Raw genomic sequence first — 18,654 nt, 5'->3', positions numbered from 1 at the left:
TCAATAAATTTGTTAGAAAATTTAAATTTGTAAATCATTAATTTGAAAATTTTGTATTTTATAAAAATTTACTAAAAACCCAGTCACTTTTGCAGAGGGTAAAAGCCTTAGCCACTACGGCAGTCCACTTATTAATACATATAATAATTTTACATGACATCTAAATAACCTTTAAATTACCAACTTTTCAGATAAAGCAGTTTCGAAAACTAGTTAAGAAAGATGGAAAAGAGCATATGTCTGACAATGACCGTCCCGTTCAGCCACTTGATGGAAGAACTATCGAATGGGTGAAGCTGAAGAAACAATAGCATGTTTAATGACTATATTCCAAATGTAATATAATGAATTTGAATTCAATTAAAAGTTCTAAATTAAATTGTTTAGAATGATTAAATCATGATCAAAAGCGCTTTCCGCCGTTGGGCTCAATTCGTATTATTCCTTTGATTCACTACTAAGTAACTAAGCAGTGAGTCACTTTATGGTCAGGCAGTCATAGTAGCCTCGACTAATTCCACTTCCAGTTTCCAAATCAAAATTGAATCTACTAATTGAACTGAGTCACAATCATCCAAATAGCGATTAATTAGAAATGTTACTTTTATTTTACGATCGCTAGATTACGGCTGTGGTTCTCTGTACTTAAGTTTGTTTTACTACATTTCTTGCGGGTTTAATTTGATTCGCGTTGTTACTGGTTATTGTGGTTCGATTCTTCTACGTTTTCGAAAAATAACGATTACATAATCCATATTTCACTCTTGAGGACAAGATAGGAAGAACTTCGTTTGTAACCAAATATTTAATGTTCAGTTATATTTCCCCTTATGAGGAGTTCTTTCCTGCACTGTCGAAGGATCAGGGCTTAAACTAGACACTTTTACCAATTCATGCTCTTTTCTGGAAGTGCATTATTAGCGGATGTTGTTGTCGCGAAACTAGGTAAAGAGACAAGAGACACATGAAAGTTGATAAACTCGGAATTTAAATAGGGTTCCGCGATAAGGCTCCCGGGGTTCTGCGGAAACATTTAAACAAATACATAAAAAGGTTAAAAACCCAAATAACAAATTAATAATCTAGCCTATTCTACTCGATATTTGAGTGGTTTTAATTTAAACATTTATAATTCTGCAGTTCTGTTTATAAATAATTATAAATATTATTAATATAAATAATTTATTTTTATAATTAAAAAACAATATGAAAAATTAAACGTTTTGATTTATAAAAATGGTTGAGCAAACACTGGGAGTTTGGCCCACTGACCCCCGGGAAATTATTTAATTCCTAATTTTTCAGGGTTCCGCGGATTTTGTTTCTGATAGCGAAGGGTTCCGCGAAATATAAAGGTTGAAAACCACTGCATTAGAAGATCACTAACAATTGTAAGTAGGAATTCTATTCTCTATTTAGATCATAAAGAGTGTGCAAAATAAGATCGGTTAAGCTGTGAGCTTCCGATTAATGACAATTTAGAAAAAAAATAATTTTTTAGATATACAATTTGGAAAAAATAATGTATTTAAATCGTTATAAAAGTAACCATCCATTTTGAAAAATAACAATAAGAACAAAAAAAACGTAAAAGTAAGTTACTATTGAATGTAAATAAATTACAGAAAATATAATAATAATCAGCTATGGCACCGCCTTAGGCTCAAGTCATCTGGGTCATTCCACGTCAAGTTGACAACTCATGCAACCATGGGTCGGCCGAATCAAATGAAATTTAAACCACCTAAACTAAGGATAAAACCATGGGGAAATTAAAATTTTGGGTGAAATCGATGCAGCGGTTGCGTAACTAGAGCCTTTCGAAAATAAGTCACTTTTTCAAACTCTTGAAAAGTTCATTTTCGCACCCTCAAACATTTTAAATAATAAATTGAAGAATATTTCGATGATTACTATGAAACTCTCGATTTTAGGGTAACACAAATTTTCGACAGCCAATTTCGTGATGAAGGCAAACTTTATGTCTAAACGATTTCTAATAGGCGATATATTAGATCAAAGTCAGTAATAAATTCTCGAAATTTTCAAAAAGATTTTATTTCAAAAAATTAAAATATAACACTCGATAAGACTAGTGCTTCCAACTGACTCCCAGATATCAGTTGCGATATCTGATCTGGGGGAAAAGAACAGATCAGATCAGTATCTATTTATTCGTTCTTTAGAAATAAAAATATGAAAACCTGGTAGAAATGTTAAGGTTGGATAAATAAGAAAGTACTGTTGCTTCCAACCGACTGCCAGATATCAGTTGCGATATCTGATTTGATTTTACATAATATTACATTATAATTCATCATTGTACATTACATTACATCGCATTACATTACGTTACATTGCATCGCATTACATCGCATCGCATTACATCGCATGGCATTACATCGCATAGCATTGCATCGCATCGCATAGCATTGCATCGCATAACATCGCATAGCATTACGTCGCATCTCATTAGATAGCATTACCTCGCATTACATCACATCGCATCGCATTACGTAGCATTACATCACATCGCATCGGATCGCATCGAATTACATCGCATCGCATCGGATCACAACGAATTACATCGCATTACATCACATTACATCCCATAGCATTGCATCGCATCGTATAGCATTGCATCGTATCGCATTACATCATATCGAATTACATCGCATCACATTACATCCCATAGCATTGCATCACATCGCATTACATCGCATAGCATTACATCGCATTACCTCACATCCCATTACATCCCATAGCATTGCATCGCATCGCATTACATCGCATCACATTACATCCCATAGCATTGCATTGCATCGCATCGCATTACATCGCATAAAATTGCATCGCATCGCATCGCATTACATCACATCGCATTACATCGTATAGCATCGCATCGCATCGCATTACATCACATCTTATTACATCGTATAGCATTGCATCGCATCACGTTACATCACATCGCATTACATCGCGTTACGTCGCATCGCATCGCATCGCATTACATCGCATCGCATCGCATCACATTGAATTACATCGCATCGCATTACATCACATAGCATTACGTCGCATCGCGTTACATCGCATCACATTGAATTACATCGAATCGCATTACATCGCATTACATTATATTACATATCATTACATTACATCGCATTAAATCACATCACATCGCATTACATCTCATTACATAGCATCGCATCGAATTGCATCTCATTACATAGCATAGCATCGTATTACATCGAAGTACATTGCATCTCATTACATCGCATAGCATCGCATTACATCGAAGTACATTGCATCGCATTACATCTGTTGTGTTCCAACTAATTACAGCATGACATTTACGAGAGTAAAGGTAGTTGATTTATGATACATGAAATAGTTATTTACATGATGAATGGCGAGGTAAACATTTATAGATCGTTCGGTCGACTGCCCCGTTCCAGATCGTGCAGCCGTATTTATACGACGCGTGATCTAGTGATGCGATAAGAATAGCCACTACGGGTTATCTAGTGATAACTATAGTCCAGTTGTTTTTTAGTTCATTTTTATATACACAACATCTTACGTTAACGCAAAAATTCACCAATAGTCTTTGAACCAATTAATACAGACACTGAATTTATATAGCAAGCACGCAAACACTGAAACATTTGGCATAATAGCCACTGTGCATGTGCGAGGGTAATGCAAGGAGCAGCATAGCATTCATTGTATGTGGTGATTTTAGAAAATACCTCCACGGTTACTACAATCATCCTACATGATTCTACTACATTGCTACAAGAATTAAATTAATATGAAATAAAAATTGAGAATTCAATTATTATTAAATACAAATTAAGAATAGAATTAATATGAAATTAAAATTAATAATTAAATTATTATTAAATACAAATTAAGGATAGAATTAATATTAAATAAAAATTAAGAATTAAACTAATATTAAATAAAGATTAAGAATTAAACTAATATTAAATAAAAATTAAGAATGGAATTAGTATTAATTAAACACTAAATTAATATTTTAAAATTAGGAATGTAATTAGTATTAATTAAACATTAAATTAGTATTTAGAAATTAGGAATGGAATCAGTATTAATTAAACATTAAATTAATATTTAGAAATTAGGAAAGGAATCAGTGTTAATTAAACAGTAAATCAATATCACATATCGTTATTTTGATACAGTACTTTTTTATTTATCTAACCGTAACATTTCTAGCAGGTTTTCATATTTTTATTTCTAAAGAACGAATAAATAGATACCGATCTGATCTGTTCTTTTCCCCCAGATCAGATATCGCAACTGATATCTGGGAGTCGGTTGGAAGCACTAGTCTTATCGAGTGTTATATTTTTTGAAATAAAATCTTTTTGAAAATTTCGAGAATTTATTACTGACTTTGATCTAATATATCGCCTATTAGAAATCGTTTAGACATAAAGTGTAGTACATCAAATTAAAGCTTATGCTAAGAGCATTTTGATGAATGTCTAAAATCCAAAATCGAAGTTTGCCTTCATCACGAAATTGGCCGTCGAAAATGACCCCCCGTTGAATAAAAATCACGAAGTTTTAACTTGGTTTAATAAAACTGTAATATTTAGAAAATAATAATCTATGTTTTCGAAATCAGCGCTATGTGTTACCCTAAAATCGAGAGTTTCATAGTAATCATCGAAATATTCTTCAATTTATTATTTAAAATGTTTGAGGGTGCGAAAATGAACTTTTCAAGGCGCTAGTTACGCAACCGCTGCATCGATTACACCCAAAATTTCAATTTCCCCATGGTTTTGTCCCTAGTTTAGGTGGTTAGAATTTCATTTGATTCGGCCGACCCATGGTTGCATGAGTTGTTGACTTGACGTGGAATGACCCATCTAGCGACTTATAATGGCTGAAAAAGGTGGCCGGGTTACAATTAAAACTAATTAGAGATACGGAACATTATATATATAATATAGAGAGAGAGCTCTAGACATTATTTACACATCAAAACGCTCTAAGCACCTCTAAATGTTTTTAAATTATTAATTATACAAAAATATATTGAGAAAAGATAGCTTAATTGGATAACCGAAGAAAAAACATTTTTCCGCGATTTCGCTTGTATTCCCCGCCTTTGGCAATAATAGTTTTTTTGGTCGTACGTAGCACCTTAGCGGGATTATTCACACACGCAAATTAACATAAAATTCGAGGAGATTGACGCGGCCGCTAAAGCGCGATTGAAGTTGGCCGTCGATAAATAAAGAAGGACCCCGAAGAACTACACAGGCAAACCATGGACACTGTATCTCTAACCGGATGGGTAAAGCAGCTTAAAAGAGGTACCCCATCACTGTCCGTTTGCGTCCTACTATTAGCTGAAATAGTCGGCCGTACTCGATTCGCAGGGCCGTCAAGGTCATTCGAAAAAATGTAAACCCACATTTAAAACGGAACTTTTTGTCGACCACGTGACGAATTATATGGCCTTGACAGCCTGAAACTTTCAAAATTCTTGATCCTTCCCCCCTTTACAGAGTGACGGTGGCGGTGTCAGGTGATTTTGTTTCGTGGAAGCTACAGCTTTTCCCGTCCGGTTAGAGATACAGTGTCCATGGGCAAACACCAACTTTGAATCCAATGCGGCACTGCCACATTATTTTCTAGAAATTACCTACTGAAATGCTTGAAGCTACGGCATTGGATTTTTAAAGCAAAGACAAACACGTGACGACATTCAATTAATTCCAGTCATGGAATTTTCAGCGAAGCTAATCAAGAGGCTGGCGTCCTCTAGTCGGTTAACTTTAAGCTGCTTACAATATGTTTTAAAGATTATAAGAAGTTTAGATTTAATGCAATAGAGGTCACCAGCCTCTAGAATAGCTTCGCTGAAAGTTCCTCGAGTTCTAGACTAACAGACACGCTTTAATTTGAATTCTTCACGTGTTTGTCTTTACTCTAAAAATATGTTTTCACAGCGTAGGGGCTTTATTTCCATGATAAGGCGTTTTCCTTTAACTGTTCGTTCAATTTTGATATATTGGATTAGTTGACTAAATGTGCCAAACGTAAACAGTACGTTCTTTACAAGCTTATATTGCTAATGGTAAGTGACAATTACTTTACAACTATGTCGCATAATGCCGGCTTTTAATAAATTAGTAGATTATGATGAATGTAAACAAGCCACGTTCGAAACTGATATTCAAACCGACAACTAGTGTGTATGTGGTTTAAATCGGTTCAACAAGGAGTTTAAATCTATTGAAAACTGTTTTAATGCCACTGCATATAAAGTAGTTCAAACGATATTTAGTCATAGAAAACCAAGAGTATTAGGTCAAAGCAGGATACACGACAAAGAAGTATAATAGAAGTACCATAACTATTGTATCGCCTAATCACTTTTCCTTCTTAGCAAACCTGCACCTGATAATCTGTAGGGTCTTTTCTTAACGAAGCTTCACGTCGCTATTCCTAGACTAAAGGAACACTAGTGCCCTAGCCTACATTAATTTCAATGGTACTCCCTTCTCGCCTATCTTTGTCATTTGGGGTTAGCGAGATTGTTTAGGGCGTGAAAGGGTATTTTGCATAAATTACTGAATTGAGAATTGCCAAGTTTAATACAATTAACATTTCAAAAGATACTGTTATTAATAAAAACACATAAATCATTAAAGGTTACGAAATCACCATGAAAATTACGAGGAGACACTCCCTATTGGTCTCACACGGAAAATGTGACCCTCCACGGCAAATTGCTAGTGACTGAATCGTAAAATTATTAAAGTTATACCATATGTAACATAATAAGTACTCTTAAGTATGCCAATAGCTCTATTTCTTCACTAACGGTTTGTTTCACAGATATTGCGTCATCCGTACCCTTCGTAATATTTGACGTCATATTTGATGTAATATTTAACGTAATCGAATCTCAAATGCCGATTATGCCGTCGCGCGATTAGCTTTACTTCTGATAAACCGACGGCCATTTTTTAGTAAACAAACCGGTTTGAACAACCAAGGCTTAGGAGCTAAAATGAACTACAATATAGTGTCAAGTGCTGTTAATGCTATTAATATGCAAATTAATACAGTTTTCGGAGACTCACATTCTAAAAAAAATTTGCATTGTCAAATAAAAATGTAGGTTTATTGAAAAAGATAGTTGAAATTCAGGTTGAGCTTTTCTGGGGCATCTCCAAGGTTGGAGTCTTTGCAGATTCTTTGGAGCCTAGGCCTAACTATTCTAGGCTTGGTATGGGTTTTAATTACGCTGGTGGAATATCCTATTTGTTTCATTTTCGGAAAGTGATCTTTGAACCGAACCATATTGGTCATTTTCCCCAACCTAAGGTGGGCTAGGAGTGCGGGAGTTGTGTAAATTATATATTTTGTCTGTTATATATTGTAAATAGTTTGTTTTAGATGTTTAAAGTGTATTTGTTTTCTGTAGTTGTTAGTGCGATGTATAATGGTTAGTCAGGTGTTTTATTTAGTTTAGTTGTTTTGTAAATGTTTGATTTGTCGTATTCCGGATTAGTAAATATTTGTTTTTCTAGGTAATGTTATATTTGATTTCAATTAAAGTTTGGCAATCCTTATTACCGTCGTTAATAATTTTAATAGTAAGTTTAACCCCTAGACAGCAGCTATAGCTACCCCGAGTAACGAAGGGTATGCACCTCTCCCGGGATTTAAGGTACAATTGTAGCAACTCAGGGTAAGTTGGCTATGGTTTCCCTGCAGGCTAAGAAAAAACGTTACAATATGCTAAACTGCGCTTTGCTATTAATTTTGAATATGCTAAACTGTGCTATACTGTTAAAGAAATAAAAAACTGAAGTTCTATTCTGTGCTTGGCTCTTAAAACTAGTAGGTTATAAATACTGAACTATGCTTCACTCGTAGAAAATTGAACGCCCTGTACGCTAATTTCGCTATGCTTTTTAGAATTGAGTGCTTTATAATGCTGAACTTTGCTATTAATTGCTATTAGAAACGAGGAGCTTCAGCATTTAAATTTTGATTTTGAAAGGCGTTGTCACGCAGACGACCATTAACGGTTGCCCGGGCCGTGCAGAGAGAGGGGGCAAAATCTCCGGAGCGGGGGTTAAATAGTGCCCTCCAACATGCTTAATAGGGGACTGCTACGGTCCCCTTCCCCACTTTTGATCTTTCAGTCAGAAATTACAGGAAATTATCATTTTACATCTGCAATGATTACCTAGCATTAGAAAGAAATAGCGGCCAGTGCCGTCTTAAGGCATGGGCATCGGGGGCACATGCCAAAGATTTTGATGTATAGACCACAGTAACGAGATTTAACATTGTTTTCCGTAACAATTAAATTTCCTTTAGTAACTATTTATGATGATTAAAAAATGCATCGGAGAAATCGTAATTCCCAATATTGAAGTTTATTTAAACATAGATAACCACACTGTAAATATATTGAGCCAAATTAAATTGGCCCCTTAAAGATGCATCTTATTTAGCACCCTATGATGCACCGGGCTCGATTAGGGGCCCTATGATGTTCAGGATTCGGTGTTTTCCATGGCCCGTAAGGGGAACCCTCTGGTGTCAGTAGTCCGTATGTTGGGCGGATGATGTCCAGGGCCGTAAAAAGGCCCAAATATGTTCAGGTCCTAGGTCCGATGATATCCGGGACCCTTAAAAGGGCCCGATTACTTTGTTTTGACCAGTAAATAAGCTATATGTTAACTAGGGCTAGTAGAGAGACAATTAAGAAATAATAAGCGTTTCCAAACGGTGCTTTATTTCACCCTCATTCTTAAATTTGTTGGTTCAAAGCACCCTCTGATCCAGATGGACACCTTTTTTCCGGGAAAAGGTGAATTAATGCACTTCTTTCAATGTTTTTATTTACAGTGTATCTAAAAATTTGCGTGTTGAATGTTCTTACCTAAATTTACTTCCCTTCCCTCCACTTTTGTCTAAAGTAAGGTCCCACCCAAAATTTGTCTTTCGAATCGCGCCTTTAAAAGGGCCTAAGCTTAGTTTTTGTCCAAAGGCCCCAAAACCCTTAAGACGCCTCTGCCCCTACCTCATAGCGTTTTCTGATTAGTAGTTTTATCCCCATTCTCCTAAGCTTAGAGGGAAACGACTTAGCAGACGTCTTCATGACGTAAGAGAGGTAACTATCTTCCTTTCATAGCGGTATACAAAATTTATCCCCACTGACTTTCGGAATTGACTTATATTGGGCGACAGATATTTCAAGGCAACTCATGTATGCAAGTGCGATACCACTACCATAGGTTAACGCTTTTACCCCACATTCTTCGAACCTTTAAGCATTTTTGGTTTTATTTGTATAATTCAGAATACAATGGAATTGGACGTCGACAGGCCAGCAAAACGTTAAGTTCACTCGCGTTGTTAGTCGGACCTAATATACCCTCATAAACCATTTTATTGTTGGTGGTTACATCTGCGACTTTTCCTTGAAATGATAATATATATTTTTTCGCTTTTCGGCGGTAAATAAAGTAGAAATTGAAAATCATAATAAGAATGGAAAACTATGATATTATAGGAAAATAGGTGAAAATATTTAAAATTATACTAACACATTGAAAATGTAACTATCGAGCCCTTGTTATCAGGTTTGAATATTGTAATTGTAGGGGGCGCGATGATTTAGGGTGTAAAACAAATAAGTTGACCTCACCTGACCAAAGGTCGGCACGCTCCTATGGCTACTGGTTAGTCTTATGAGCTAGTTAGTTGAATAACAGAAATAACAAAAACAATGTTATATATCACATTTGGAAATTTATTTTCTTCACCAAAATCAAAAACTAATTTTTTATTTAAATGATATCTTTTAAACACTTAATTTGTTTATATTTCATCTGAATCTTCAGACCTCTCTTGAAATAGGACTGCAATAGCTTCGTCTATAAAACCGCGGTTTTATTTTACTAGAAGTATGTCTTCTAGTAAATCCGCTTTAAGTTGTCCTCTTAAGTCTGACAACACTAGCTTGAGAGCGGAAAAAGCCCTTTCTACAGTGACTTGCAAAAACTAATTCCAATAGTGTGAATATTTCCGGGTGACTTTCTTTACGATTTTGGCAGTATTTGATAACACCGCTTTTACTACTTACACTTTCTAGTTTCAAGTTATCGATTTAAACCTAACATCTAATTTTCTCCTTTTGTTCGTTGATCGAGATTTAGACAAGTAAATGTCTAAAATGTCGTTGTCCGTAGTCTCATTGTTTCCTGGATCTGAGATACTAGGTGTTGTTGAATGCGGTTCGATTTCGTCTGGGTTCATTTTCGGAATTTCCTTCCATAACTGTTTTAAGTATTCCTTCGCGATTTGTCTTTGAGATGGCTTTAGAGAAGACTGAAATCTGGGATCCAAAAATAGGCACGCGTAAAAACCATCGTTGCTTAAGAGAGTTGGTTCACGTTTATCAAACGAATCGAGGAGGGACGGACCGATTAGAAACACCCAGTCAAAATCTTGATTAACACTGGTACATTGTAGTCGATCATCCACAATTCTTTTCACTGGCAACTTGCATTTTAACCACGCAACGTATAAATCTCCATAATTCAACTATTCTTCTTGAAATTTCATAATAATGTCTTGCAGGGGCATAAAAACAGAACAGTAACACTCGATGCAGGACCAAAAGTCATTTGTTATATCGAAATCTTCACCGCTTGATTTGGCGGTAATAGAGTGTTAGCCACTCAAAATTATTTAAGCTTGACACAAATCTGACATCATCAAATATGTTGAACCCCATCTAGTGGCGAAATCTAATGTTGGCAAACGAAGGGAATTGGCTTCAAAGAGTGGTTTATAGCCACTGGAGTTGGAACGCAAAAACTTCACAATATTTCGACTTTGAAATAATAATGATTTAACTTCTTTTACTTTAGTTACATCACACGCACTCAACTGGGTTGTGTGGGCGGCACAGCGACAAGGTTGAAGCAATCCTAGTTCCAGGACAACTCTCGAGGAATTCCTGAATATTTCGCAAGTACTCGTCGTTATTTACCTCCCTCTGAAAGTCGTTAGCGCTCACAAGTCACATAGATAATAAATTTGACGTCTTTAACATGTTTGCTCCATTATCTGAGGTGATAGATATTACTTGATCCAAGTTAATTTTTTAAGATATTTAGAGTCTCAATTATCAGATCAGCTAATTTAACGGATGTACTGGATCCCTCACCGCTTAGCTCGACCATAGATAGCATGCGCGATGACACTTTACCATTATCCATAATCTGAACGCTAACACCGAAGACGATGCGGGATAATCGAGACGCCGAGTCAATTTTCCAGGATATTAAACGACGCTTTACTTAACTTGAAATACTTTTTCGAATTTTTGCCGCAGTCTCTTTAATGGCCCAAGCAATATTTTGGGAATTAATTCGAAAGGTAGTACTAGAATCATTATCCGATAAAGAGTCACAATAGGGATCTGTAAGCGCTCGAAAATTTGGTTCGTTCATCACACTTATAGGTAAATGATTTTCAGTGACCAATCCAATACATGCTCTTATCAATGTAGCTTTGTCGATTTCAACTTTTAATTACTTCTTTGATCGTTTTTGCTTGGAATTATTTTTACTTACTAAGGAAATTGCTTGTGGGCTGTTCGTGGCGAGACTGGAGTTTGAGATGTCGTGAGCTATCTGATGATGTTGTTTCAAGTCGTACGTTGACTCGCATAATATACACGTTGCCTTATTAGTTTTAGAATCGACGACGAAATGAGCCCACACTGGATTATTTGGCCCCAGTTTCGATGCCATTTTGCCAATTGAAACCTCAGAAACTTGCAACTAAACTGCTGACTAGTTGTGTTAGAACGCGTGTATTCTACTTCAAGAAAACGCAGAAATACTAGATTACGTAATCAACTTAAAATGTTGGTTTTTGTAATCCAGTGAATATAGAAATTGATTTGTTTATCTAAAATGTCTAATATTTACCAAAAAAACAAACGCAATCCTGGATTTATGTAAGGGTATTACCAGAAGTCTATAATAACCACCTTTGGGGGAAAGTATGAAACTTGCAATACCCGCCATTTTAAAAATCGCGAACAAGAGAGTTTCGCCATAAAAGATAAAATCAGCTTGCCAAAAATAACGAAGCCTAAAAGCAGTGCTTTCGGCAAGTGGCGACATCTTTCGTTGCGTGTTTTGAATACAGAAAATAAAATGTGTAATTCTGGAAAAATAAAACTTTTAAACATAATAAAACATAAAATTATAATAGTGATCATGTTTTTATCACAAAAATACATTTTGAAAAATTCTACTTGGTCCGGGCCGGGATTTAAACCCGCGATCTTTTCATCGACAGAAACATAGAGTAACACACTCACATAGAATGGAAGTCCCTATGGAAGCGCTTGATTTTTTTTCGAGGCGTGAATATAGTTCGAAGAGCGATGGTGTTGTTTTTACATTTTTTAGAGTATAAACGTACACTCGGTTAAATAAGTCTTCGGCCGTTGGGATTTTGGCATTTACTTGCGATTATCTCAAAAACTATGAATGATAGCAAGTTGAAACCAATTTTATTTTTAATATTTTAATAATATCTTTCATACCTATGTATTGATTCACGTAAAGCATTTCCATATCCGCCGGAATCGCCAAATATAGTTTTTGACAACTTTTTTAATAATGATTTTACGCCCCTTAAACCTGCATTTTTGGTTTCAAAGGGGTCGATTCATATTTAGAAAGTGCCATTGTTATCCGGCTGCTAAGATATGGCCTATCGAAATTTCGGGTATCATTCGAAAATTCTAAGCTACTGTTCGTCTACTACATTGAGGGGATGCGTGTCTTGATGTCAATACGCTGATCTTTTCTCCTTGTTTTTCAAATTTGCCTACTTTCAGGGAACGTGAAATTTAAGTATACGTTCACCTATAGGTGTTTTCGTAAATCCGGCGCTTCACTTTTTACTGTTGGGAGTACTGCCAACCGAGACATTTTTTAGTTGGCCGTATTAGCCGTTTTTTTTCGGTTTCGTTTAAAGTGTCGCCTGCTAAAGTTTATGTTTCGATCATTTCACCATCTTTTCAGGTTAAATTGTTATTTAATAAACTAGAAAATGATTAGTTATTCATTTGAAACTTATTTTGAAAGTTTCAAGATAAGATAAATTGCTTTTCTTGTATATCTAAAGGTACATGTATGTACCATATGCAAACTTTTGATAGGGCCACTATTTCCGATAGGCCTTGTCCTACGTAAAGAAAACCTTAAAACTACACTACAAAAAATATAAAATATATTAAAATACACCTAGGAATATTTTCATTTATGGAGTCCATAACCCACCCAACACATAAAATAAATACTAAAATACTAAAAAGGACCAAAATTGTTATTTTCTCAAAGGCCGCTGCTGTTTCACTATCACCCAGTGTACCTGAAGCAGACGCCAAATTCGAAAAAAACGCATAACTCGTTTCTAAGACGTTTTTGTGACGTCGACCCCAACAGTAAAACAAGTTCGTCGGTGCAGAAAATTATTTGCTTATTCAGCTATTAGGTGAAGTTTTAGAAACGTAACGCGAAAAATTACTGGGTTCGCCGCCTATAATACTTCAGTTTTATTTCAAATTTATATTGAAATTTAAACGTGATAAGTTATTTTCCTAACATCGTTGCTGAGCTTTCGTCTCCGAAGCATATTTTTCTAGCCCAATATTCGCAGCGGGAAACTAAATTCCAAAAGTGGTTGTGGACAGCGTTCGTATTAACGAAGTGGAAATACCCTAGGACTTTCTCGTTGCGTTTTATCTTAAAATAATATTATTATTGTGTATAATATTTTACTAAATATCGATATTACAAATTACACCCCCTCAATCGTAGTATAAACTAACAAAAATTACAATTTGTATCGGTTGCGCAACTCAAATATTACTGTGTTGTAAAAGCTTAGAGAAATAGCTAAAGTTCCAAATGACAAGAAAAGGGTAGCGAGCGGGTATTGCGACCCCTAACATTTAAATATCCTTATTATTGACGTGTAAATTTCTCGCATTAGCAGTTTCTATGAAATCAAGGACAGCGTATCACCAACCAGAGTGTTTAATGACTTTCCACTGACATATCGTTCATATTTATCGGTTCAGTGGTATTACCAATGAGATACATTTTTATATCCTTTGTATTATGTATAATATAAAAGTTTAGTTTTTCAAAATTGAATCACATTAAATATCAGATTTCGGTGGCGGAATAACCAGTAACCGGAATAAACTAAGGGGCCCGAATCTTAAAAAAATAGGTGAACCAAAGACGAAGCTGATCTCGAAAAATTATTTTAGGCGCCTAATAAAGCCTAAGCTTAGGGGCCCAGTTAGTACTTAATCCACCACTGACAATTTTATATAGAAGAGACCCCTAGAATGGCTTCATTGCGTTTACAGGTCTTTTATCTGGAGTTAATGGTATATAAATATAGGAATGTCATCTAAAAATGTACATTGTATTTTAGCAAACAAGGAATGAATATACATTCTATAGTTTAGCATAAAATCAGTTATATCGACGTAAAATGTTATTGCAAAGCATAGAAAACGGATTTTCGTGCGTGAAATGCTAAAGCACAGAATAGCAAACTGGGCTACCTGTGGCCACAAGGTCACCTTTGACTTCCCCCGAAGAGATATAGCTAAGAATACTTTATCACGGTTAACCTTCACAGCAACGGCCAACGCCGCCGCTAGGGGTCGCTCGAAAGTATCCACCATTCTTAATTAAAGAATGACAAGACCGAATCCTTGTTGACATATAGGGTTTCCTGTCAAGTCCCATAATAAGCTTCCAGTGTATTAAATTATTCGCAACAATTCGTGATTAACTTGATAGACTCGTTCCCGACCTAGTGCATCGGCAATCTTAACGCGATAGGTAAGGGACGAAAGGCCCTGAAAGAGCGACACACAAAAAGTCCGCATTCCACAATAAATCCCTGCTTTACGCCACCAAACAATTCCACCTTGGACGAAGAAACACAGGGACGTCTCACGGCGAATATTTCGCGGCGAAGCTTTGTTGCGGGTTGCCTATTTCCTAATTATCTCGCGCGGTGCCGCTAGCGACCAAAGTGAGTGAGTAATTATTGGTTATTTACGGTCACATGATTAGATCAATCCGAGCCGGTCTGCTCTAGGTTTGTGAAGGTTTAATTAACGTAAGAAAAACGAATGGCTCCAATAAAGAAAGTTCTGGTAAGTTTTTATTTGCTTTATGGCTTAAATTTAATTATATAATATGTAATTATTATCAGATACGCAAGCCTGCGTGTGTTTTTGGATACGCGTTCAATATTAAAGTAAGCTTGGTTCAGCCATTTTATCCAAGTTTAACATTATTTCAGAGATCTCTTAAGGCTGTCGCACACTATTGAAAAAAAATCTGGAAATTGTTACTGGCATCAAAACTTCTTTTGAGGGGAAAAGGTTTTCGTTCTCGGCGTCGGGGAATTTTGCTGTCGATACCGGTGAATTTTTTCGTGCAGTCGCACACTAGGAGGAAGCACTACTACCAAATACACGAGACCGGCCGGAGTGCGCGCGCATCCGTTTGTTTTTGTTTCTAGTTATACAATTTTTATCTTTTCGTATTGTAGTTGTAGATATTACGTTTTAATTTGATTTTCTAGACGTATGACTGTTATATAATTTAGTTAAACATTTTTATTTGATAAAGCTGCGTAATTAGAATTTACTAAGGTAAGAAAAAATACTGAATTATTTGCTATGGATATACGAATATTACGTCGAATCGGTCACATCCCTACCGTTTTCTAATAAAATGGACATTATATAATTTTCTGCCATGTTTTTACTGACTGAATACGGATAACAAAAAAACCCTTTCGAAAGAAAGAAATATCCCAACACGCCGGGGTTTCAAAAGTTGTGCAATATTTTCTTGCTCCCAATTGGTTGAAGAGATAAGGAATGCCGTAACGTCAGAGCGGTTCTTCGAGAGGAGCGACAAAAAGTTGAGGCTAGTTGAACTCGGTACGGGTGACGGATTTCGTCCGAGCGCGTGATCGCCGGTATCAGCCTCATATTTTACTCGCATAGTGTGCGATATACATCGCCGATAGCAGCGCCGGTTTTGGTACCAGCAACTGTTGCCGGTACGGGAAACTACATAGTGTGCGACAGCCTTTAGACTTTGGCCAAGGCTTCAAATTCATTTCTTTCACGTAATTCTTTTAATAATGCCGCGAATCATTTTTACATTTTTTGACAACGCATTTTTTAGTTCTCATAATGGAATAGTAGATATATTAACGAACTTTAATTTAAAAAAAAACAATTAGTCACTGCAGCTGAATAACTTTGACCCTTTAGCTTAAACTAGAAGATGGTGTTTGGTCACGCGCTTAAAAGAAATTTTTATCTCACTCCCACTGATGGCGCCTAATTGCTATCTGTATCACTTTTCGCCTTTTTTCTTTCCCCTTTTCACAGCAGCCGTATAAAAGTTCCGCGCGAGACGTCCCCGTGTTTCTTCGTCCAAGATTCCACCCTTAATTTCGCATTTTAATAATTTTAGTTATAACAATACAATGCGTCGGCCGGAATCGAACCCGAGTATTCTACCACTGGACCACCGACACTTGTTACACGGTGATTCTTTTAGTGAAAAGGTAAAAAATTATATTTTAATCGAGTTCACAGCACGCCGGGAAGAGGGAATAGCGGCTTATTATCCTTTCGATTTTATTTTCGAGCTTCTGTAACAACAACACAATGCGTCGGCCGGGAAACGAACCCTGGTCACCCGCGTGGCAGGCGAGTATTCTACCACTGAACCACCGACGCTTGTTTCACGGTGATTCTTTTAGTAAAAAGGTAAAAATTATATTTAAATCGAATGCACAGCACGCTAGGAAGTGAGAATAGCGGCTTCATATCTTTTCGATTTCACTTAAAATTCTTTAATAACAACACACTGCGTCGGCCGGGAATCGAACCCTGGTCACCCGAGTGGCAGGCGAGTTTTTTACCACAGAACCACCGACGCCTGTCAAGCAACAACGCTTTTAGTAAAAAGGAAAAAAATTATATTTTAATTGAATTCACAGCACGCCAGAAAGAGAGAATAGCGGCTTATTATCATTTCGATTTTATTTTCGAGCTTCTTTAACAACAAAACAATGCGTCGGCCGGGAATCGAACCCAGGTCACCCGCGTAGTAGACGAGTATTCTACCACTGAACCACCGACGCCTGTCAAGCATTTATGCTTTTAGTAAAAAGGAAAAAAAATATATTTTAATCGAATTCACAGCACGCCAGGAAGAGGGAATAGCGGCTTTTTATCATTTAGATTTTAATTTCAAGCTTCTTTAACAACAAAACAATGCGTCGGCCGGGAATCGAACCCAGGTCACCCGCGTGGCAGGCGAGTATTCAACCACTGAACCACCGACGCCTGTCAAGCATTTATGCTTTTAGTAAAAAGGAAAAAAAATATATTTTAATCGAATTCACAGCACGCCAGGAAGAGGGAATAGCGGCTTTTTATCATTTAGATTTTAATTTCAAGCTTCTTTAACAACAAAACAATGCGTCGGCCGGGAATCGAACCCAGGTCACCCGCGTGGCAGGCGAGTATTCAACCACTGAACCACCGACGCCTGTCAAGCATTTATGCTTTTAGTAAAAAGGAAAAAAAATATATTTTAATCGAATTCACAGCACACCAGGAAGAGAGAATAGCGGTTTATTATCATTTCGATTTTATTTTCGAGCTTCTTTAACAACAACACAATGCGTCGGCCGGGAATCGAACCCAGGTCACCCGCGTGGCAGGCGAGTATTCAACCACTGAACCACCGACGCCTGTCAAGCATTTATGCTTTTAGTAAAAAGGAAAAAAAATATATTTTAATCGAATTCACAGCACGCCAGGAAGAGGGAATAGCGGCTTTTTATCATTTAGATTTTAATTTCAAGCTTCTTTAACAACAAAACAATGCGTCGGCCGGGAATCGAACCCAGGTCACCCGCGTGGCAGGCGAGTATTCAACCACTGAACCACCGACGCCTGTCAAGCATTTATGCTTTTAGTAAAAAGGAAAAAAAATATATTTTAATCGAATTCACAGCACGCCAGGAAGAGGGAATAGCGGCTTTTTATCATTTAGATTTTAATTTCAAGCTTCTTTAACAACAAAACAATGCGTCGGCCGGGAATCGAACCCAGGTCACCCGCGTGGCAGGCGAGTATTCAACCACTGAACCACCGACGCCTGTCAAGCATTTATGCTTTTAGTAAAAAGGAAAAAAAATATATTTTAATCGAATTCACAGCACACCAGGAAGAGAGAATAGCGGTTTATTATCATTTCGATTTTATTTTCGAGCTTCTTTAACAACAACACAATGCGTCGGCCGGGAATCGAACCCGGGTCACCCGCGTGGCAGACGAGTATTTTTTTCTTTTTTTTTAATTATGTCATTAAAAAATACAGTACGCGTGTATTTTACAAAGAAGCGAGATGCAATAATCGACAGAATACATAAAGAGAAAATGCCTGAGTAATAAATGAGAAATCGGTCCGAAAAAAAACAACTGGA

The 18,654-nt window shown here is 36.5% G+C and overlaps 1 protein-coding gene and 7 non-coding genes across 8 annotated transcripts in view; 1 reads left to right on the top strand and 7 right to left on the bottom strand.

The window, feature by feature from the left end:
* LOC149940394 (carbonic anhydrase 2-like) overlaps positions 1–311 on the top strand; it is a 51,077-nt gene extending 50,766 nt beyond the window's left edge. The window contains exon 8 of the mRNA XM_090179227.1: positions 192–311. Within this exon, the coding sequence (XP_090035353.1) occupies positions 192–311 (120 nt within the window). The remainder of the gene's footprint in view (positions 1–191) is intronic.
* A 16,512-nt stretch (positions 312–16,823) lies between these two features.
* Positions 16,824–16,894, bottom strand: TRNAG-GCC (transfer RNA glycine (anticodon GCC)). The gene has a single exon. It is a non-coding gene; the product is annotated as a tRNA-Gly (tRNA).
* A 336-nt stretch (positions 16,895–17,230) lies between these two features.
* On the bottom strand, positions 17,231–17,301 carry TRNAS-ACU (transfer RNA serine (anticodon ACU)). Its single transcript has one exon. It is a non-coding gene; the product is annotated as a tRNA-Ser (tRNA).
* A 134-nt stretch (positions 17,302–17,435) lies between these two features.
* Positions 17,436–17,506, bottom strand: TRNAG-GCC (transfer RNA glycine (anticodon GCC)). The gene has a single exon. It is a non-coding gene; the product is annotated as a tRNA-Gly (tRNA).
* A 134-nt stretch (positions 17,507–17,640) lies between these two features.
* On the bottom strand, positions 17,641–17,711 carry TRNAG-GCC (transfer RNA glycine (anticodon GCC)). The gene has a single exon. It is a non-coding gene; the product is annotated as a tRNA-Gly (tRNA).
* Positions 17,712–17,845: 134 nt separating this feature from the next.
* TRNAG-GCC (transfer RNA glycine (anticodon GCC)) lies at positions 17,846–17,916 on the bottom strand. Its single transcript has one exon. It is a non-coding gene; the product is annotated as a tRNA-Gly (tRNA).
* Positions 17,917–18,050: 134 nt separating this feature from the next.
* TRNAG-GCC (transfer RNA glycine (anticodon GCC)) lies at positions 18,051–18,121 on the bottom strand. Its single transcript has one exon. It is a non-coding gene; the product is annotated as a tRNA-Gly (tRNA).
* Positions 18,122–18,255: 134 nt separating this feature from the next.
* On the bottom strand, positions 18,256–18,326 carry TRNAG-GCC (transfer RNA glycine (anticodon GCC)). Its single transcript has one exon. It is a non-coding gene; the product is annotated as a tRNA-Gly (tRNA).
* Positions 18,327–18,654: the final 328 nt, after the last annotated feature.

The sequence above is a fragment of the Leiobunum rupestre genome, chromosome 6 (genome assembly GCF_980474605.1).
Source record: "Leiobunum rupestre chromosome 6, qqLeiRupe1.1.hap1, whole genome shotgun sequence".
NCBI lineage: Eukaryota > Metazoa > Arthropoda > Arachnida > Opiliones > Sclerosomatidae > Leiobunum > Leiobunum rupestre.
Note: the sequence above shows the minus strand (reverse complement) of the source record. Positions and strands in the feature narration are given on the sequence as shown.